The following is a 24,513-nucleotide window of genomic DNA, read 5'->3' as shown; positions in this document are numbered from 1 at the left end:
TATTCCAGCACACAGCATTTGACCTAAAGAAACTTAAAGAACAATTATTGAATCAGCACTTATACGCACGTAATAACGAAATTAACTACAAAAACCTTCAATTTAAAACAAAGTGGAGAAAACGAGAATGACCTCAATAAATAAGGTTGTCTGTAGAATTAATTCGGAAGAATAAATCACGTATTTGTACCAAGTATTACAAAAATATTGTTCTACGATCTAGTTCTTTGATGACAATATGAATCAACATTATTATTTTTTGCCCATCTAATGCTAGTAATCTCGAAGGGTTATGCTAGTATGGCTCACGGGAATTAACCTGGCGACTTTGATAACATCTGCCCTAGCAAGAGAATTAACAATAAGTTCATTATTTCACATAACTAATAACTTAAGTTTTTTTTTTATATTAATATTACAAAAATTCCAAACTTATTCCTTATATTTTAAGTTAATACATGGATATTAATGAACAGATTTCATACGATAAAAAAAAGCGGCTTAGGAACTGGGTACGTCTAAATAAGGCCAGTATATAGTAACTTTTGTGCTGAGTATATAAATGTGAATAGAATTCTACCGATGGCGGTGAGACATGCGTCGGTAACCTTGCCACCAGCCCGTCTCGGGTGAATTTGTCTGGTCTGAGCCTCGGGTTATTGAGAGATAGGGGATTTTAATCGGTTTAATTACGACATGCTCGGTCTATCGCTCATAAACTGCTGGCGGAAATCCGGTGATTTAAAAAAAAAAAAAATCTTAGTCGTTTACGGTGATTCTCAGCGAATGTTCTTCATATTTAATTGGAAGAGTTTTTAGCTGTTAGCGGCTTGTCTGTGCCTCGAGAACTGCTGACGTCCATGAACCAACACTCACCAACATGTCCCTCGTCTGTCTACAGAGACAATTAAAAAGGCCCAGTTGCATTTTAGCCACTTGTGTTAAAATAACCATGGCATGAAAAATGCCTTCGTTAGTTATGGCCCCTTTCGTCATAACGATAAAGAGGTCACTGTTTTTTTTATCAACAACACATCACTGTTGTATGCCTAATCTAATACAACTTTGACTACACAGAACGTACAAAAATATCGGTTTATGTAATGGTCAAACCAAAATAACGTATTTTTTATTATTCAAGTGTTTCCATTATTATGGAAATAACCACGGACATTTATTCCCCCAATGTCGAGTGGATAAAGAGATACGTCATTTATAATTGTTCATTGATCGGTTATGAACGGATGTTACTGTATTGAAAAATATATGGCATTGGTATGATCCTAAAATTTCGTCAGCCAAAACAAGTATAAACTAATAACAAACTACATAGAAACATTTGAACAAGTTAAACAAGCATTTCTCATTTCACGACAAGTAACTAAGTCATTAACTTTATGAAGGCAAACGAGGTAATGTTTGGTAATAAAAAAACGAATGAATATACATTGTCATGTTTAGTATCACCGAAGTAATAAATGCTGACACAATTCGATACCACGAAATATACCTAGTTTAAAAGTCAAAAAAGACTACAAAAGATACATAGTTACCTAACTGTTTATCAAACTGTGAATGGGTTATTGAACTCCGAATAATTGCATACCTACCTACTGTTTTTTTTTCCTTTTCTTTCGATCAGACCGATTGGTATAATAAAACCCGATAATAGTCCAGCAATTGAACGCAAGTATCGGGAGGTCGCTATTTCGACACTTTCTCTTGTTGATTTATATGTAATCAAAATAAGTTTGGCATACTAAAAGTTAATGGCAATTGTGGCATTAATAACGATGAGCTAAAACAGTCCTACGATTTTACTAATCTAAGATTAGAAAAACTAGAACCATCGTACTGGTGAAACGCATCCAAACCTTTGTTTATCAGATGATAGCCCCTATCAATGTATCTTATCGAGGCATCAAGCCAAAATTTTAGTAGCCGCTGCCAAAACCGTGAGCCGTATAGCAATACGCGCCTTTACATAATAGTCACGGGGTAAAAACGTGATTGTCGCATCTAAAATAGTCCAACATTCTATTAACGTAGTATTTTGTAACAAATATTATCGGCCGTGCACCCCGTAACTCTGTAAATAGCTTTAACGGTAAAAAGTAAATAAAACTTTTCTTCTCCGAAAGTTGATGGACCTAAAGAAATATTTTCATGATTGAGCGATAATTTAACTGACTCCAACCTATATTATTGCCGTTCGGGCATTTGTAAAACTTGCAGTAGAACAGCGACCATCCTTGTGCATTGAAAGACACGTTTCAAAAACATTTTAAAAATTGTTTTTTTTTCTACGCTATTTATAACTAGTAGGTGAGCTCACGGGCCTCAAACCGGAGTGATGCTAACACTGACCCTAGCAAGAGCAGTGCTTCGCAGAATCTACCACCGGATCGGAAACGCGACCCACTGAGAAGATCCGGCGAGAAACTCAGTGGGCTGGGTTTTGTTGATGCATAAAATCCACTAAACATCCAATAAAAAATCTATGGGAGATCGAAATGGTGCAGTCGGCGAGTGGTACAATATAAAATGTAATTTTCCTTGTAATTCCTATAGCAGGGCCAGCGATCCATTTTCTAGATTAAATAATTACTGGAACTCACAGACAGTGAGTCTTATCTTTGGTTCTGACCTTATCTTTGGTGGTGACCTTATCTTTGGTCTTTGTTTTTTTTTTGGGGATGGAACTAATGATTTTGGCGGATGGAAGATCTGGGCGAGAAACTCAGCGGGCTGATTCGTTCGTGTCTTTGATCAGAGCACGGCGCAAACTTATCATCAACGCGACTCTTTTAGATATGTTGGAGGTATGAGGTATACGGGAGTCTAAATATCAGAACAATAAATATAAAAAAATGCATCGAAGCGTACCAAACTTAAGAATCCAGAACGGAATACATAATGACTAAACTAATATAATGACCATCATTACAACATTAATTGGATTTTGATTGAATAACCACGTAATCTATTCGTGCAATGTTTCTTGTTTACTAATGACGCACTTTAGCATTCTGCACAAGAAATACATGGGCGTTACACCAAAGCGAATTCGAACAGGAAAATAGTTTGGACGAGAAACATAGAATTTTATAGCGCTTAAGTTTGTCTTCGTGAAGGAAACTATTGTTTAAATACAGTACGCGTATCAATCAATCGATCCATAAATTGATTTTATAAAACAAAAGATACTGTAAACAGTTTGCAGTGTCCAGACAAAACCGGATCCAAACAACAGAACAATTAAAAAAGTTGTCCCAATATAATATATACTAATTGAATTAAAATGTACATTAGATTACTGTTTTATTGAAATATTAATAGTAAATGCTAAATAATTGCTAATGCTAATTACAAACGAACATTCTTTTAAATATGCAAAAGTACTTAACAAATATCTACGAATGACTTACACGGTGAAGGAATAACAGCGTGTAATCAAACCCGCAAAATTATAATTTGCGTAATTACTGGTCCGCGCGGGTAGGTATCACCACCTTGCCTATTTCCTCGAGACCTTAGAACTCGTATCTCAAGGTGGGTGGCGCATTTATATTGTAGATGTGTATGGGTTCCAGCAACCACTGAACATTAGGTGGGCTGTGAGCTCGTCCACCCATTTAAGTAAAAAAATACAAGTCTTTGATGTAGCTTGATATAGTAGATAGAATATGTTTTAGTGGCGAATTGTACCTCGTTAACATAACAAAACATTACAGTCGAAACTATTTCTCAGGTCCTATGAACTAACGTCCACACGAAAAACTAGATTGGTGTAAACTTCACCTGGGCGACCTAGTCACATACTTATTATTGACCACTATTTTTGTTAACAGCTACTTTCAAATCAGCTTCTCTATAAATTAGTTTACTTCCAATAATTCCCTTAACACACTGATGTTACGGAGGATATCTAGAATAATTATTAAATAATCTTTAACGATAGAATTGTTACTAATATGTATTTGAAAGATATTGTTTGTTTCCATAGCTTACCATATGAAGAAAATGTGGTTAGAATTTACTTTTAAACTGCTTTGTAGGCAAAAACAATGAGCGCAAAAGTAATGTTTAAAAAGCCATCTTGTTATCTATGGGCGAAACTAGGGATAGGCCGGTTTTGCATAAAAATTTATTATGTTTTAAATAAATTGCAATCTATAATCACGAATATGAAAAATTGTGGATTAGGCCACTTTTGCGCTGGTGGCCTCATATCAGTTTAGTATAATATTGAGACATAAAATATATTCAACGTGAATTAAAACGGATATTCTACCAAACTTGTTCCCCATAGTGCGACTTACCCATTCTCAATTCAACCTTAAAATAGTGTGGTATAAGATTTGAATTCCAAATTCAGACGCTTGTACGGTATCTTCTAAAATCGATTCGTTAATGGATTATTGGCATTCTTTACGCGTTACGTATTGATAACACGTAGTAAAAAATGTATCCGATTTTTTGGCGTAGATAAGTCTTAAGCGAAGTGAAGTTTTTTACTGGTGGTAGGACCTCTTGTGAGTCCGCGCGGGTAGGTACCACCACCCTGCCTATGTCTGCCGTGAAGCAGTAATGCGTTTCGGTTTTAAGGGTGGGGCAAACGTTGTAACTATACTTGACACCTTAGAATTTATATCTCAAGGTGGGTGGCGCATTTACGTTGTAGATGTCTATGTGCTCCAGTAACAGTTGAGGTATCAGTTTCTCTCACAAAACCGCACTAACTTCGTTATCTAATAAAGCATGTTCTATTCTATTAAATTAATTCAACAAAATTCATTTTTGACCGTCAGAAATAAACTACTTTATAGGCGGACCGCTCATTGTAATATCTGGCCAAAAGGTCAAATTCAACGTCAAATTGTAAATAGCTGAACTAAAGACACAGCGCGGTGCACAAGGCCAGTTTCAAAAGCGAATAGGTTGGCACTAATTACATTATTAAACAAATACAAACAGTAAATAGCTCGCATTAATCATACAGATATATATTTTTTAATTAGTTATAGCACGCAAGTATATTATTATTTATTTCCTATCCTTTATGCACATGAGAGAAGATCATGTGATTAGGAAATGTATGGAAATGGGAGAGGCAAAAGAGGTCGACCGAAGAAGACTTTTTTACTGGTGGTTGAACCTCTTGTGAATCCGCGCGGGTGGGTACCACCGCCCTGCCTATTTCTGCCGTAAAGCAGTAATGCGTTTCGGTTTGAAGAGTGGGGCAACCGTTGTAACTATACATGAGATCTTAGAACTTATATCTCAAGATGGGTGGCGCATTTACGTTGTAGATGTCTATGGGCTCCAGTAACCACTTAACACCAGGTAGGCTGTGAGCTCGTCCACCCATCTAGGCAATAAAATAAAAAAAGACATGGATGGAGTGTGTGAACGACGGTATGAGAGAGAGAGGAGTGAGTCTTGGGCTGGCGGCTGATAGAACAGAATGGAATAGAAAAATTCGCTGTGCTAACCTCACGTGGGATAAAGTGGAGAAAAATAAGAAGAAAGAAGACTTTATTCACATGAGTACAGTGGCGGACATGATGCCTAAGGCTTTCTCTACCAGTCAACCAAAAGTGGTATAGAGAGGACAGTGATAAGTGCTTTGTTTTATTTAAAACAAAAAAAAACATATACAAAATGCACACGGAATATATTTAATCTTCTTTCTGTTTCTCAAAAAGAAATGCACCTTCCATAGGGTCTCTGCACTACCCTTGCTTGACTGATAAGTAGTGCCTTAGGAATTATGTTCGCCACAGTAATCTTGAGCACAAAATTAAATAAATAATTAAAATCGTCTCTTTTTTTTCATTATTTCGAACGAAATTTATCTTTTTACCATGTAACCTAATTTTTATCAACAGACGGTTTTTTTTCCTACCTATGCTGATACCCTTGACAGGCTATTTCAGCTTCGCCCTAACATGTAGGTGAGCTCACGGGGCTCAACCGGAGTATTGCTAACACTGGCCCTAGGAAGAGCAGTGCTTCGCAAAATCTACCACCGGATCGGAAACGCAACCCACTGAGAAGATCCTCAACTCAGTGGGCTGTGTCTATGGGTTAATTCGCTCGCCGAGCCCTTTGTCGCAAGCGACGGGTTCGACGAGGACGGTGACCGGTGACAAACTCCGGGCGCGACCAAAAGTACTAACCTAATTACTTTTGCCATTAAACTTAGCCTGTCAATGCGTAAGAGTTTCCAAGGAGGGCTAATCATTGCTCGAAACAATACTATTGTGATCTATAGTTATGGACGCGACTTAAGCTATGATATGTTTTGACTGGTACATTTTTATAAGCCACGCGTCACAATGAACCGAACGACATCGCCTTATTATAATTGCAAAACAATTTTGACCCATGAAAGCTTCATACGAAAACATTCGACCCGTATTTTAATATGGTTATGGTGATGGTCGAAGCTGAAATAGCTCTCAGGCTGCATAGGTGGAAAAAAATGAAAAAAATAAAAAAAGGACTTCAAATTTATGATCCAACTTTTTTCTTTTCTTCTAACAGTACATTACTTTTGCTCACTCAACATTGCAAAGTTCACTAGACTAGTTTTATTGGTACATAAAGCTCGCTTATCGCCTATTGGTATTTCAGAATGCTAAAACATTAAAGCATATTAATATTGCGTATATAAATGATTTTTCAAAACTTTGGAACACAAAACCTCGGTTAAATGTGGCAATACAAAAAAAAAAATATGTTTTATCTCATTTGACTATACACAGGTGTTCAAGCTTCGTTAAACAATACGTTAGATACGGATGTAATTGACGAAGCAAAATTTTAATATGTATAATAACAATGGTAATTTATTTTATATATCATATTTTGATATTCAAATAAAATCATTGTTTCATACTTGTTTTTTGTTTACGAGCAACGATTTTTCTAGAAACTACTAGAATTGTGAGCAAACGAACGGAACACGGAAACCTTATTTAGAGATATTAATCAAACCTTTTTATGTTTTAATGTTATTTTTTCAAAAAATCACTTAAAAGGGATTTTTAGTTCATGACGATGCTATTCCATATCTTAACGTTTAAAAGTGATTATTTTTAATTTTATATTTCCATGTTTAAAAGTAGTATTCAAAAGGATAAGACGCCTGGTGCATTTTATGCATCGGTGTTTGAATCCCGCAGGTAGGTAGGTACCAATTTTGCTAATGAAATACGTACATAACAAATATTCACGATTAACTTCCACGGTGAAGGAATAACATCGTGTAATAAAAATCAAACCGGCAAAATTATAATTTGCGTACCTAATGACGGTAGGACGTCTTGTGAGTCCGCACGGGTAGGTACCACCATCGCCCTGCCTATTTCTGCCGTAAAGCGGTAATGCGTTTCGGTTTGAAGGGCGGGTGGGTACTGCTACAACTGAAAGCTTAGAACTCTTGTCTCAAGGTAGGTGATAGCGGCATTTACGTTGTAGCTGCGTAATCACTTAACACCATAATTCGCCAAGACTACACTATAACAAAAAATTAACAAAGACAAACAATATTTAATCTATTCTCAATTTGACCGCAGACTTCAATAACAAAAGTTTGACAATAAATAGTATGCATGCGTGTGTGCGTCAAACACATGGTATGTAGTGTGTGTAATGTTTTCTTTATTGATTTATTGTTTTATGCATTATTTTAAAAAATATTATCAATGTGCATTTCTTCTCTATATTCTCTATAAGTATGGAAAATTTCATACTCCTCCGTCCGCGCAATTTTCGTAAAAAGGGATACAAAGTTTTTGCTTCACGTATTAATATATAGATATCTTTTACTTTGCACGTAATGCATTACGTATTGAACTCAGCTGACGCGCGACATGGCTTCGCGGAAGCGCGGGTTCGGGGTAACGGCATGCGTTGCTTTCGATTTAAACTCGAAAGCGGCACAAGGATAAAGACGAAGCCCTTAATTACAGCCACTAATGCTACTTGCGCACACGTAATTTTCCTCAGAGCAGATGATTTCATTGCTGCAGATTTACTGCGGGGTTTGGCCCAATGATAAAGCAGCAGTGTATTCCAAGTTTTTGTAATGCGATGCCGATTGACAACATCTAATGTTTTATTTTTATTTTTATTCGTTACCTTTTATGCAACGTTACAATCCAAGTGTCAATTGGGTCATTCGACAGTTTTTTGACATTTGACACTGACAGATTACGTCATTAATTACATAAATTAAGAACTATGACATCATCACAATTTTTTTTTGTTAGAATTTATACTATAGTATAAAAGTAGAAAATAGTAAGAAAGTATATTTAGTGAAACACTGGATGAGAGTAATAAGAGTAAAATTTATCAATATTTTCATTGGAGCATTATCAATTCTAAAGTAATTGTTTTAGAACAACAGATCCACTGTAGCCGTCGGAATTCGATTTATTGTATTGCCCACAAAGGCAGCCAATCTATCGTCCCACCTGAGGCCCAATCGGAATTACGATAATGCCAAGGGCACAGTCAAATCGCTGCGACTAAAGACCCTCTTCAAGCCTTCGTTTATCGGGACGCGGCAAGAACGATTTCTGGAATCGAACTTAGTTCGAAGTTACAAGGCTTTTTATTTTATTGCTTAGATGGGTGGACGAGCACACAGCCCACCTGATGTTAAGCGGTTACTGGAGCCCATAGACATCTACGACGTAAATGCGCCACCCACCTTGAGATATAAGTTCTAAGGTCTCAGTATAGTTACAACGGCTGCCCCACCCTTCAAACCGAAACGCATTACTGCTTCACGGCAGACAAAGGCAAGGCGGTGGTAACTACCCGTGCGGACTCACAAGAGGTCTTACCACCAGTAAAGGTGGTGAAGGTGAAAAAGGCTGCAGCGAACATAAAACGGTATCATCTCAAGAAATCCCCCACGGAATATACGGTACAAATCTCCGAGAAAACAGCGTTTTCAATACTTGATTATTTCACAGCACGCAATGAACACTTGAGCCGACGGATCTAACTCCCGCGCTACCACTTATCACTCGATAGAACAAAATTTAACTACAGGATGTAGATGGTTAATAAAAGGTCAAATCTATAAAATATTCTTTATAACAAACAATAGCTACAAACATTAACCAATGGTAATGCTTTTATCGATAACCATACATGTTTTATGGTTATCGATAATGATAAACAATAGTAGATTAAAATTTATGTGTACGCATATCATATCTCTGGTTTTCATTGTAGGGATATCTTAGCTTATAGCCAGATGAACGTATGCGGTTTATCGTCGATTATTTATTGTCAATTCGATATTTCATAATGTAAGTGTCCATCGGGAATAATGCCCACCATATATCCGAATTAACAACAGAGTAATAAGGTCCGATGCGACTCCGTTTTTTTTCCTACCTATGCCGATAGCCTTGAGAGGCTATTTCGGCTTCACCCTAGCGTGTAAGTGAGCTCACGGGGCTCAAACCGGAGTGGTGCTAACACTGGCCCTAGCAAGAGAAGTGCTTCGCAGAATCTACCACCGGATCGGAAACGCGACTCACTGAGAAGATCTCGAGAAGATCCGACAAGAAACTCAGTGGGCTGTGATTTTTTTCCTACCTATGCTGATAGCATTGAGGCTATTTCAGCTTCGCCTTGACGTGTAAGTGAGCTCACGGGGCTCAAACCGAGAGTGTGCTAATACTGGCCCTAGCAAGAGCAGTGCTTCGCAGAATCTACCACCGGATCGGAAACGCGACCCACTGAGAAGATCCGGCGAGAAACTCAGTGGGCCGTGTCTATGGGTTAATTTACTTGTCGAGCCTTTCGTCGCAAGCGACAGGTTCGCCGAGGACGGTGACCGGAGGCTGTGATAAGACACTCTACGTAAAACATGAAATAATATCGAGCGATGAAAGGCTGTTTGGTTTAAGAGATATTTCGCTTAATACGCGACATTTATCTTTCTAATTAAACAATTCGATGTTTTTAATTGAAATTCAATTAAGTTTAGTCCATTCAAATAGCTGCACAAGTTTTTATGTTATGATATTTTAACAAAATTTCAAACTTTAAATGGCTCTCCTGTAAAGTTGCAAAAATGTCACTTAAGCCAAACTAGATGATGACGTTTTTTTTTTTTAATAACGCCATCTTGTTGTGTCTTTAAAGCGGTTAGTTGCCCTCAATTAAGAAAAATAGTATTATTATTCGCCAATAGATGTCGGGAAGAGTTGATTATTGAAAACACGAATAAAACAACATTTTCTGAAAATAAATCGTAGCTAGATCGATTTATCGCCCCCGAAATCCCCTGTATACTAAATTTTATGAAAATCATTGGAGCCGTTTCCGGGTTTCAGATTATATATATTTATTATTATTATTATATATATACCAGAATTGCTCGTTTAAAGCTATAAGATAGCCTTTCGCCTCTCGGATTATGCTGATGCATTGAGGTCTTCGTCGAAAACGTACAAAAACGAATGATTTGAATTGTATATTATTTTTTTATATTTCAAAGTATGATTGTTCGATTACATTAACAAAAGAAGGTCGGAGCGCATTTGTATTTGCGTCATTGGTAACATAAGTAGTGGAATTATTCGAACAGAGGAGAGTTCATTTCAATACTGTTTATGGCTACCGTATAAATTATACAGCTACTTATAATATTTGTTGGTAGGGTCAGCCGATTCAGTATCAACTAGAGGTGTCTGCGATTTTTTTGTGCTAAAAATGCGAGTTTGCCTTATATTTGTAAAGGTTGTTTAAAAACACATTGTTTTTCATTCATTACCATCGGTTCCAGATTGTTTTTTTTTTTTTTTAAATCGCCCAATTAACCACCGTCTAAATGTAAAAATAAAATCGTTTATTTTTTATTTATTTTCTCCTACCTATTCTAGATACCTCGAGGGGCTATTTTAGATTCGCCGAACTAGTAACTGAGCTCACGGGGCTCAAACCTAACAACGTTGCTAACACGAGCCCTAGCAAGAGCCGTGCTTCGCAGAATCTACCATCGGATCGGAAACGCGACCCACTGAGAAGATCCGGCGAGAAACTCAGTGGACTGTGTCTGTGGGTTAATTTACTCGCCGAGCCCTTCGTCGCAAGCAACGGGTTCGACAAGAACGAAGACCGGTGCTTAAGGTACCTAAAAGCACCGTTAGTGGATCGGGAGGAACTCGTTTATAATTAGAAATTAAAGTAAGAATAAAAAATAAAAAGGCGGGAACGAACGCCTCATTATTATTATTTTTTAGTTTCCTAAATCCTTGGATCTGTAAATATCAAAGAACAGACAGCCAGTGGACGTGCAGTCTGGAGACAATGCTCTAAGCGCGTCAGGTGATCTTATACCTTTAAACGAACAATTCTTGTATATTAATATACCTAGTCAGGTCATAAATTCTGTCACATGTTTAATGTAAAATAATTGAAACAAGTTTATTCATTAGGTAACCATTCATATACCAAAATGAACTTAACAAAACATAGATTCTTATGACACTAAAGTTTATTCAAAATGACCTCCGTGATTTTGAATACAAGCCTTCAATCTGCGCGGCCAGTCGTCTATCGCAGCACGAACGAGGTCCATGTCAATATCGGCGGCTGCCTTAATCAAGGATGTCTTGAGTGACTCCAAATTGGGATGAGGCTTTGAGCACGCCTTTTCCTCCAAGTGTTGCCATATCTTGTAATCTAACGGATTCAAATCTGGACCGGAGGAGGGCCAGTCTTCGTGCCGGATGAAGTCCATTTCACGCGCCGCCAGCCAGTCCTGTGTGCTCTTCGCTCTATGAGCTGGCGCCGAATCTTGTTGGAATACCCAGTGCCTGTTATTGAACATGGTATGAGAAACAGGTTCCACAAGGTTCGTCAGGACTGTATTTTGATACACAACTGCATTCGTTTTTACACCTTTCTCACAAAAATGTACCTCTGTTAAGCCCCAATAAGAAACACCCAACCATACCATGAGCGAGGATGGAAAAGGACCTCGTTGGACACGCGGAATACGGTTGCTCGCTTCTTCACTACTGTGTCCGTACACCTTAGCATTTTGTTTGTTGTAGCTCTCTTCTACGGTAAAAAATTTTTCATCCGAAAAAAGAATTTCCCGATATTTTTTTCCCGCGTACCGCTTCAACAAAGCGTGGCATCTCTTCAGTCTCAGGTCCATTAGACGAACATTCAAACGATGTCCTGTTTTTCTTCGATATGCCCGAAGCCCTAAGTCTTCATTTAACACCCTTTTCACCGTGGTTCTGCTTAACCCCATCTGAAGGGCCAACAGTTTCTGCTTACGTTTGGGATTTCTTTGAATTCGCGCCTTCACAGCTTTTATCACTGCTGGAGTCCTAACAGACTGAGGGCGACCACTTCTTGACCTGTCATCTACACTAGAGTCTTCATTGTATCGTTTGATGGTACGATAAACGAATCTTTTGGTTATATTCAAAATTTTCAGTATGTTAAAAATTTGAATTGGCGCGTAACCGCAACGATGCAACGCAATAACTGCAACACGGTCTTCTTTAAGCGTCCACTCCATATTTAAAAATGAGTAAAATTCTATACAGTATACATTTTTATTTTCATGAACGATTCGAAATTCGAATTCAATAAACTTTTTTGTGGCCAGCATTCTAAAAGAAAAGTTTTTACTGTGTGACAATACTTATGACCTGACTAGGTATATATAATCTGAAACTCGGAAACGGCTCCAACGATTTTCATAAAATTTAGTATACCGGGTATTTCGGGGGCGATAAATCGATCTAGCTACGATTTATTTTCAGAAAATGTTGTTTTATTCGTGTTTTCAATAATCAACTTAAACATAAACTATTTTGTTTATTGAAAGAAAATAATAAATAATATAATATAATATCAATATGCAATTTGTATTTAAATATAATTTCTAAAAAAAACAATTTATCAAAAAAAAAAACATCCTCTAGTATTTATTTAAATTAAAATATATTATTGTTTTGTTTCTTTTATCATGCCCGGAGTCGCTTGACAACTACCTTACATTTCTATTTCCGACGTTTAGAAATACTACACAGTTTTTGAAGTCACGGATATCAGTAACGGAAACAATATAATGACAATTTAAAAAAAAAACGCGTATTTAAGCAGTGAAAGTTGTTTTAATTATGTCTAACGTTCGTTTTTTTTTTATTGCTTAGATGGGTGGACGAGCTCACAGCCCACCTGCTGTTAAGTGGTTACTGGAGCCCATAGACATCTACAACGTAAATGCGCCACCCACCTTGAGATATAAGTTCTAAGGTCTCAAGTATAGTTACAGCGGCTGCCCTACCCTTCAAGCCGAAACGCATTACTGCTTCACGGCAGAAATAGGCAAGGTGCTGGTACCTACCCGTGCGGACTCACAAGAGGTCCTACCACCAGTTATTACGCAATTATAATTTAGCGGGTTTGATTTTTACTACACGATGTTATTCCTTCCTATTCCTGAAGTCGTCGTGGCCTAAAGGATAAGACGTCCGGTGGATTCGTATCTAGCGATGCACCGATGTTCGAATCCCGCAGGCGGGTACCAATTTTTCTATTGAAATACGTACTCAACAAATGTTCACGATATCCGTTGCTTACAAATTTAACTATATATAGTGCGGACTGCGATTGCGTTTGTTTCGTGTGTGACGTCAATGTCACTGTCATTTGCAGCACGTATTCGTACCGGGATGAAATATGTAAACATTAAATTCATTCTTAACAACCAGATAAGCATTTCTGTATTCTATTTATATGAAGCGCCACACCGTAGAAGCTTATCTGTTTCGCAACACGTCCCAATCGAAAAGTAATGTTGCATTGTTATCATTCGGTTTTATAAAGAAACTTTATATTTACATCACACATTAAACGTATGGGTAATACTAAGCACACTTAATGCGAATTTTTTTACTTTGTCGATGGCGTAAAAGTTAACTCAAATTTGTATGGAGAACGTTGGCCTACGTTTGCCGCTAGGGGGCGCTGTTCCAACTGCATACAAATTTGAGTTAACTTTTACGCTATCGAGAACGTTAAGAAACACGCACTAAGCACGCGGATTTCTTGAAATACAATAAAACCTTTCTTGTTCTACGACAACATATTGTGTATTGATTGAGTAACACGCGCGATCTTACATTCAGAAGGTGTGGTTGGATGTGGACAAGACGGCTTGTCTGAATTGTTTCTCGGTGAGCTCATGAGTTCCACCACGACACGATACGCTTAAATATCGAAAGCAAACTCCCTGCGGGCACTGTATACATACAAATAATTAAAGCTACATATTATAGAGTTTAATTCATTTAGAATTCAGCTTATTTTCACATATTTTGTTGAAATTACCAAAGTATTTTTGATAAAAAGCACCTGATAAAAAACTTCGATTTAAAAAAAATATACAAAAATCAATCGATTCTAATTTATTTATTTTTATTACCCTGGTAGGCAGACGAGCATACGGCCCACCTGATGGTGAGTGCCTACCGTCGCCCATGGACTTCAGCAATGCCAGGGGTAGAGCCAAGCCGCTGCCTACCGTAATACCTATAATGAAACTGCGCAAATTCGGTATTCCGACGCTCCGTACTTTATATTCAATAGACAGTCGATCTATCGACGGTTCGCGCTCAAAGCGCTTAATCTCGCATTTTTTTACTGTCAGGCTTTCGTGACATGTCACGTATACGAAACGTCGTAACTGATTAATGACAATAAATGACGGCACAATTAAGCCATAAAAGTATTTGCAAAAACTCAAAAAAAATACACACTAAAGTACCAATAAAGTTCTCGTTCATATAACAAATTGCAACACTGAAGCGATCAAAACATTCGGTGGTTACGAACCGGCAACCCACATACGATCGTGAGACCTCGGGCGTTTGCGCTGAGGCGAGGTCGACAGAGAAAGCGCGTTGAGTCAACGATACTGTTGTTCTAAGCTTTAGCCACTGGATACGGACGCGACGAGGCTCGGTCTCCGTGAGAGCGGAAATCGTTAATTTCCTAGAGCTAGGGTCGCTTGGTTCCCACATTCTTGGGACAAAGCTTCCAAAACGCGAGAGTATGTTTAACCATTAACTTAAAAATAATTACATAATCAGTATTTTTACGCCAGTAAGAGTAACACCATCTATCGCCGAATAGTCGAACGAATATCGAAGGATCTAATAGCACCTGGAACGCTCGAGAAGTACAACGCCACCTATTAGCAGATAGCGGAAACACAATACTCGAAATGTGTGGAATATTCTCGATAATTCTAGGGATGTGGTATCGGCTATAAAAGCGTTGCAGAGATGGCACACAATCAGCATCCTCGCCCCTGACTCGTCAGGCTAATCCCAAGAGGGGATTGCCCCGAGGCCCGATCCGTGCCTCCGCAAGGGGACACGAAGACCCAACCACACGTAATCAGTTAGTAATCGGAGCTACTCGAAGCGAAACAGCGAACGGATCACCTGAAGCGAATCGGAAGAAGTGAATTGAAAATTTTAAAGTGTTTGTTGAGTGTTTTAAGTGTTCTAAGTGCTAATACAGTATTAACTTTTACTTCGGTAGATTTTTTTATTTATCCTGAGCCCCAACGCGTAACAGTATCAATAGCCCAAAACTTAAAGTTAAAAATATTTATAGGCTGTCCAGGAATAACATTCGACCTTCCCATATAGTGGTGCAGCTATTTCGCTATATTAACCTGGTTTCGAGGTCAAATAAAAATATTGTAAGTTTATTTATTTATTTATTTATTAAATAATTGAATTTAAAATTTAATTAATGGTGAATTAAAAGTTCTGGGTGTTAAATTGAACCTGCACAAACTGCGAATACGTAAGGTGGCGGTGAAGCTGGTAATAAATTTGTAGGAAAAGATATCGGTGTAAAATAAAACATTGTGAATGATGATGATAAATTAAATGTTTCAAAATCACAGGTCGAGAATAACGTCACTATGACGTGTTTAAATAAAAACAGTTCACTCATTTATTCAAATGTAATGAATGAAGAAGTTTCAAGGGAAACTTAGCAAGGACACGAGCAACACGATCGCGAATCTAATAAGATTGCTATTTGATTGTCAGTCGCAGCCGACACCATGACTCCGGCCCTACCGACGTTCGTAAGCACGTGATTATTGCATCACACCACAATCCAGACATCAGGACCATAAGGACGGAACTAGTCTATCTTCTATCTATCTGTATATATAAAAATGAATTGCTGTTCGTTAGTCTCGCTAAAACCTGAGAACGGCTGGACCGATTTGGCTAATTTTGGTTTTGAATTATTTGTGGAAGTCCAGAGAAGGTTTAAAAGATAAATAAATATGAAAATGCTCGGAATTCAATAAATATAACAATTTTGTTTTTGCTTTGATGTGTCCCCCGTCGGACGGATACCTTTTGTTTCTATTAAGTTTATTTTATACAAAAGTTTAGGTCTTTTATTTATCGATCGAGGCACTACGAAGTCTGCCGGGTCAGCTAGTCTTTGATAAAATCGATTTTATAAACATTCGTTTTTAATCTCGAAGCGAAAACTTCTATGGCGCCGTTGTTATTTTAAACTAGACTAAACAATTAAAATATAGCCAAAAATAAATCTGTATATGATTTTGAATGCGGGAGAATGAAGTATAATACAATACTTTTACAGAATCAATTATGCCACGTGTAAAGTTTTTTCTTGCCCTTTTATGTAGACCAGTATACGGCTCACCTAATTGTCAAGGTCCCTCGTCAAAACCCAGGCCAAAACCCAATGCCAGGACCACAGCCACCACTACTGTTGAGGACTCTTCTCACATATCATTAGAAACAGGGTGATGCTGAGGTAAAAAGATGAAGGGATCGTCTCGAACTATTCCTCAGAACAGTGCTCTTGCATATAATTCTCCCCAGTCAATCAAATTTTACAATCTTAGTTTTACAGTAGAAATTTTTCGCGTCATACACTACTATGATGATCTTTGTTGTGTAAAGACGCGAAGGTTTAGGAGTGGCGTTGACCACCAACCTTACCTTATTATCAGCAAATAAATTTCAGTGTCTAAAGTAGTATAACCCTTATTAATACGCTTTTATTAGCTTCATACGTACCTATGTTAGTATGTAACGGAATCTCTGAAAATGATTTTGACCTCCTTCAAAACGTCGGATTAACTCGAAATTTGGCATACTTATTAAGTACCGATGACAATTCAATATTTTAAACAGTTTGATCCGTTATCCTTACTAGGATAATCAGGATTAGTGATTTTTGTTTTCCCGAGACTCGGAGTGTCTGCGTCAAGACCAAGAAGGGAAACTACCAAGCGCGCCGATCATCTATTTCTCGGATAAGTTACTGACTGATTCAGAGGAAATTTTGAAAAATTTTTTTTTAATATAAGGAAATTCGACTAAAAATAAATTTATTTTTAGTCTTCAACAAGAAATGTAAAATCTTGACATTTTTGTTTCAGATACCCATGTTCTAATTCATCGTTTACCCGTTGCAACATCGGCAATGCTGGAAAATGATATCCAACTACCCATTTGTATCGCAATACAATAGTTTATTTGCTATGATAATTTTTTTTGGGTGGAGAAGGTATTTATAGTTTCGGATGAAGGAATTACTAATGGATGCGTGTTGTAAGCCCGTATGGATCTACCATCATAGCTGACACTAATTGCTTATACTATCAGTCTTATCTAATTGAGTGCACGAATTCTTTTAATAGAAGGTCATCGCACCAATTCGATTATTATTGGCTTTAGACCAAATGCGGTGGGAGCTTTGAAATCTGCGACAGAAATACTTGCTTTTGAGTTCATTACGTTGTGGTTCGGTTTAAATCTTGTCTGATTCGGGAATGAAGTAAAGCAGTATAATAATGAATGGGTAAAATAGGTAGTAAGACTATAACTTCATTTGCTTTTCTTTTTCCTACCTAAGCTGGTAGCCTAGAGAGGCTATTCCAGCGTAACCCTAACTAGTAGGTGAGCTCACGGGGCTCAAACCTGACGACGTTGCTAGCACGAACCCTAGCAAGAGCCGTGCTTCGCAGAATCTACCACCGGATCGGAAACGCGACCCACTGAGAAGATCCGGCGAGAAACTCAGTGGGCTGTGTCTGAGAGTTAATTTACTCGTCGAGCCCTTCGTCGCAAGCGACAGGTTCGACGAGAACGGTGACCAGTGCTTAAAGTACCTAGAAGCACCGTTAGTGGATCGAGAGGAAACTTCATTTGCAACAAACTTACAAAATTTATCCAATGTATCCAACAAAACCGTTTTTAATCATTTAGAAAAATATGTCAGATTACATAACTCCCGCGCGACTAGCTGTAGTGTTGACCATGAGATTCTCTATCTACCTTGGACTCGTGTTCTGCTTTCCATTCGAGAATGATCTATGGAGTTTAGTCAGTATTCGTCTTCTAGTCCGACATAACCCGATCCGGATGTATACGGATATCCGGATCCCCTTGGACCGGGCATCCGTAAACTGAATTCCCCAATGTAAAAAATAAAGGCCTCACACACCGGTTACGCTTTTGTATATAAATAATCAACATCACAAGTTTGTTTACCATTGTGACGACAGATAACTAAAACAGAACGTTGGGATCACCTGATTAAACGCCTTCAAATATTTTTATTTTTAGATTATAATATGTATTATTGTATATTGTTATTACCACCATCATGTTTTTTTTTATTGCTTAGGTGGATGGACAAGCTCACGGCCCACCTGGTGTTAAGTGGTTACCGGAGCCCATAGACATCTACAACGTATATGCCGCCACCTACCTTGGCATATAAGTTCCAAGGTTTCAGTATAGTTACAACGGCTGCCTCACCCTTCAAACCGAAACGCATTACTGCTCCACGGCAGAAATAGGCAGGGTGGTGGTACCTACCTGTGCGCACTCACAAGAGGTCCTACAGTACTTAATTACGCAAATTATAATTTTTCGGGTTTGATTATCACTAGACGATGTTATTCATTCACCGTGGAAGTTAATCGTGAACATTTGTTAAGTACGTATTTCATTACCTTGGTACCTGCCAGCGAGAATCGAACACCGGTGCACCGCTGGATACAATGCACCAGACGTCTTATCCTTTAGGCCACAACGACTCCCAATCCCGACGCATCTAATGTGAAGCGATCTTTGCGTTTCTGTTTGAAGCTCTGACAAAAATTTGATGTCTCTAAGTAGGTCGCGGCATTCCACGCTCCGATATCTATGTGCTTTGGTAATGAACACCAGACTGGTTATAAAAGTCGTTATATGTAGTGAAATAACACCAAGGTTTTTCATTATAACATTCCGAATAAAAGAATCAAGGTATCAATACGGACATAGTTCTCATACTTCAGAAGGCGAGTTCAAAGTTCAGCCGACATCCGTAGCGAGGCGTCAGGTGTTATCGATACGACATTGATCCAAGTCACAAAAACACGCAAGGGCAAAATAGATAATAACCTGAATTAAATATTTGGAACACAAACACGGACGTAATTAACGCGTTTTACCAATCAAATCTACATATATTTATGTTTTAAGGAGTACTTTTAATGGTTCATCGAAAATCTACTAAAATATAAGTTCAGATTTGCTTGGAAAGACCAGATTTTATTGTCTAGGTCAATTCCCGTTGTGGACTCCGTGGGGGTTCGAAATGGATCTAGAAAAAGGAGGGCGTGACGTAAATGGGAATCCACGATAGATCAAGCGACCAAGTAAAAACCCAACGGTCACGTGATAAGCGAGCCTTTAAAGGTAATTTCTTAAAAATAATCAATGTATTTCATAAAACAGAATACCTACGTATTTATAATAACTGATGATTATTTTACATATTCGAAACTGAAGATTATTTTATAGCTTCTACATGGCAACAATGACATTGCAAGAAGCTAATTGCCACACTTAAAGAAGAACAAGAAGCATCATTGGATCAAAAGATAAACCGCGCCATCTAGTGTTACTGATATGCAACAGGTAGATCGCTGCACACATCGATAACGTTCTAGCGCGATCATCTAGATTCACACTGCGGATTTTAATCGGCCTTGCTTAGCTGATGCCACCGTAGGAGGATAATTATCTTTGTTGGATTTATTGTGAGGATTTATCTTTTTCCTAGTTTTATAAAAATAAACTGCGCTGGGTGCGGGCACTGGTCTTTCCCATATTCCTCTACGGAGGGGAGACATGGTGCATGAAAAGCCGAGATGGCAAAAAGATCGATACCTTTGAAATGTGGGTGTGGCGAAGGATGCTACGAATACATTGGACTGCCATGAGAACTAACGAACCCATTCTAAGGCAGCTAAACATCTGAAAAAGCTCTCTGCCACCTGCCGGGAACGTATTATGAGCTTCTTCGGACACATAATGCGGTTACCCAGACATGAATTAGAGAGGCTCATAATTGCGGGTCGCATAGAGGGCAAGCGCGCCGTGGGCAGAACACCAGCCAGATGGTCAGATCTACTAAGAGAAGCACTTGGTGGTAGTCTGGTCTATGCCACCCATGATCGAACACAGTGGAGGAACATCACATGTGGTCGCGATCCTCAGCAGTGAGGGAACGATATAGAAGACATGTAGCCGGATCTTCTCAGTATATATCGGAGATAACATATTCTTCTCCGATCGTAAAATATAATAAATAGATGGTTATAAATTCAAAAGAATATATGTAGAATTGTTTGAACAAGTCTTCAGTTTCTATCATAGCGCATGAATCGTATTTTAGCGTGTAAAGTAAAATTCTAATTTAAAACACCGTAATAAGTTAGATTTATTCTACTTTTTTCTTCTTTATTTTTTTATTAGCGCGCTTCTTTTTCTAGACCCATCTCAATGCAACTTCACTAGCAGTGACGTCATTTGTAGTTAACGTATTTGTAGATAATGTAAACGAACCTTACCGTATGTCTCCTAGAAACAAAAACTAATATAACCCGATAACATCCATAGCATTGAGTTTGGCTAACATTATTGGATTTGATTAAACTACATTTGATTGTTAATCATTAACATTATCTTTTTTTTTTATAGCTTAGATGGTTCACCTGGTGTTAAGTGGTTACTGGAGCCCTTAGACATCTACAACGTAAATGCGCCACCCACCTTGAGATATAAGTTCTAAAGTCTCACGTCATCTATTAAGAGGTTTAGCATTTTTGTTTGTGTTTTTTCCGACTGCCTATCGGAGATATCAATAGGAAATTCGGAAAATAGAGTCGAAAATGTTTAACATAATTTGAAATTATACTTTCGAGTATACGCACACAGAACAGGCAAATAAACACTCGCAAATATAAATTAACACACAACTCGCTTTACTAACAACTAGGGTACAGCTACAGATCGGCTTCGCTGGCCATTTATAATTAACATTATTATTTCTCACCCCCACAAAGATTCTCATCATTAACGCCCCCGCAACTGGTGTAGGGAGTCCAACACTCATATAAATATTAGCCTATCCATTAAGTACATGTATTTTCTACATGGGTACCAAAGTTTCAAGTCAATCGGATGCATGGTTCAGTAGTTATACCGGAACATCCGTAAAAACCACTGTAGATTTATATATTACTAGCTGACCCGGCCAACGTTGTTTTGCCATACATAAGATTTCTAGGGAATTTCTAGTGTAGAAAAAAAAATTCACTTATTGTAAGTGTGTAAGGATTAACAAATAAAAAATAAGGGTTTATCGTAGAGGGGTGAAAATTTAGGGCTGTATGTATTTTGGTATGCTGTATCATAAAAACAAAAAAAATTGTCTAAAAAATAAAAAAATAAAATTCAGGGGTGGACCCCCCTTAACATTTAGGGGGATGAAAAATAGATGTTGTCCGATTTTCCACCCTGGCCGATATGCACGCTAAGATTCACGAAAATCGGTCGAGCCGTTTCGGAGGAGTTCAATCACGCACACCGTGACACGAGAATTTTATATATTAGAAGTATAGATATTGTGTCTGCTTAAAAAAAACAAACATCAGAAAAACATTGAAACAGGGAATGTGCAAATCACCTCGATGAACTAAAGTTTCAAGCAGACACATTGTCGATAGTTTAATAATATTATTTGAAAAACTACAAATGTATAGCTGAAGGACGATGACTTGCTATTATGTGTAGCCGTTTCTACACGATCTTAAACTTTGATCATAAAGACATAAGTCACTTAATCGAAAATCTACTTTTGATTTGACATCAATTTACTGGTGGTATGACCTCTTGAGTCCGCACGGGTAGGTACCACCACCCTGCCTATTTCTGTCGTGAAGCAGTAATGCGTTTCGGTCTGAAGGGTGGGGCAGCCGTTGTAACTATACTTGAGACCTTAGAAATTATATCTCAAGGTCGGTGGCGCATTTACCTTGTAGATGTCTATGGGCTCCAGTAACCACTTAACACCAGGTGGGCTGTGAGCTCGTCCACCCATGTAAGCAATAAAAAAAAAAAAGCTGAAGAAGTTTTTTTTTCCAAATATTAATCTTTAAATGGCTCTCCTGTAAATTTGCAAAAATGTCGCTCAAACCAAATAGTTTTTCATCCCTCGATATTTCTTCACTATTAATTTCTACTATAGTTATTGCTACATCAAATGAAATAAATTTAAAGATTTACCTACTGGAAACACAAAACCTCAGTGACAAATTAAACATTGAAAATATTTTACGTCAAACGAAAGCAAATAATCGCGTTTTAATGGTCTTTAACCGAAATTCATTATTCAATATTTTAATTAAACGTTTTTGTATTGTTAATTATACGACAAAGTCAATTTCTGAGAAATTCATGTACTACGAAAATATAATTCAAACTAAAGGATAAAAATAACATCTAATGGTTTTGTGGATAAAATGATAGCGATGAGTGCAGTGATTCTCAACCACTGTTCCGCGGCACTTTTGTGTGCCGCGAAATTTCAAAAGTGTGCCGCCAAATTTTGCCAATATATAATGATGTTAATATTATTAAATTATATCAAAAAAACTTTTTTTATTATTAGCTTGTAATTAATCCCTTTTTAAACGTTTAAATATTATTAAAGCATATATTAGTTTATTTCGCATATTTAATGGTTTTTTATAAACGTTTTATGCAGTGTTTTAGAAAGTAAATAGTTTAAATCTTTTTCTTTGTGTGCCGCCAATTTTTAAAATAGTTTAATGTGTGCCGCCAAATTTTAAAATCGTTAAATATGTGCCGCAACAAATAAAAGGTTGAGAATCACTGGATTAGTGTATCACGATACCGGATTCGTTATTGAAATTTGAACCTTATTTTATAAGCTTGGAGACGTTTTTTCCCCTGCCTAATCGTTGGTAGCCTAAGAGGCTATTCCAACTAGTCACGGGTTCAAACTGAGAGAATTGATGATCCTCGCCGTAGCAAGAGCAATGCTATACCGAATCTGCCACCGGATCGGAAACGCGCCCCACTGAGAAGATCCGGCGAGAAACTCAATGGGTTGTGTCATTAGGCTGCAAAATTAGGGACAGAATTCACACTGTGAACTCCACATAATACCAGGCGAGCCGTGATCTTGTTGCGATTAAAAAGCACCATCACCAATAAAACTCGTTAATAGCATATTATTATCGTATGTTCCTGTGATAAGTTTCTGTCTCTTTCTATTGTGTCAGAAAAAGATGAAGGATCTGTGGAGGATCTGTGTCAGTTCTACCAGCGCAGTTAGCTCAGGAGTTTTTGGCGGGAACGCGAGGAGTGAAGTTATGTGATTTGTTTTATTTTGTCTATTTAGTGTTTCTTCAGGTTTAAATGTGTTATAACGGTGGATTATTAACTGTTTAATATCTGTGAAAGTGAAGAAATATGGGAAAATGAAACAGAGCCGCTGGACGTCACTTCTCGGGATCTTCCAAAAAGTCCACGGAAAAAATTTCAGTAAATGACCACCATTTTACTAAGATTATATTTCATCCCATATCATCTCATTTCATTTAATTTCATCCCAGTGGATTAATGTCTCAAATTAATCATTTTCATTTCATTTCACTTCATATTATCATTTTTCATAAAAATAAGACATGACTTAAAGGTCTTAGTTACCAGGTCATAAAATACCTTTAAAAAAACACTTAACCAGTTACCTCATGTCCGGGGAGAAGTCCACGGTGCAGGCGTACCCGGCCACCATGTGCCCGGTGAACGTCTTCTTCCTGTTCATCTTGAAGCGGTTGAGCGCGCTGAACACGATGACCTTGTTGTCCATGGACTGGCACGCGAGCCACTTGCCGTTGGGCGCGGCGGTGACGGCCGGCAGGGAGTGCATCGTCGGGTCCGCGATGTACTTCATGTCCACCGGGATGTCCCTGGGCATCACGGGCATGACGTCATTAAGGCTCAAGCTCTCCAGACAACAACTTTATCCTACTAATCCTTTGTAAGAATGTATATCGATATTCTTATACGA

The 24,513-nt window shown here is 37.9% G+C and overlaps 1 protein-coding gene across 1 annotated transcript in view; it reads right to left on the bottom strand.

Moving 5' to 3' along the window:
* Positions 1-24,513, bottom strand: part of LOC114247368 (pre-mRNA-processing factor 17) — a 36,655-nt gene that overhangs the window by 702 nt on the left and 11,440 nt on the right. The window contains exon 10 of the mRNA XM_028180322.2: positions 24,191-24,412. Coding sequence (XP_028036123.2) covers positions 24,191-24,412 — 222 coding nt within the window. The remainder of the gene's footprint in view (positions 1-24,190; positions 24,413-24,513) is intronic.

Source organism: Bombyx mandarina, chromosome 09 (assembly GCF_030267445.1).
Source record: "Bombyx mandarina strain Sakado chromosome 09, ASM3026744v2".
In the NCBI taxonomy this organism is placed as follows: domain Eukaryota; kingdom Metazoa; phylum Arthropoda; class Insecta; order Lepidoptera; family Bombycidae; genus Bombyx; species Bombyx mandarina.
This window is presented reverse-complemented; position numbering and strand designations above follow the sequence as displayed.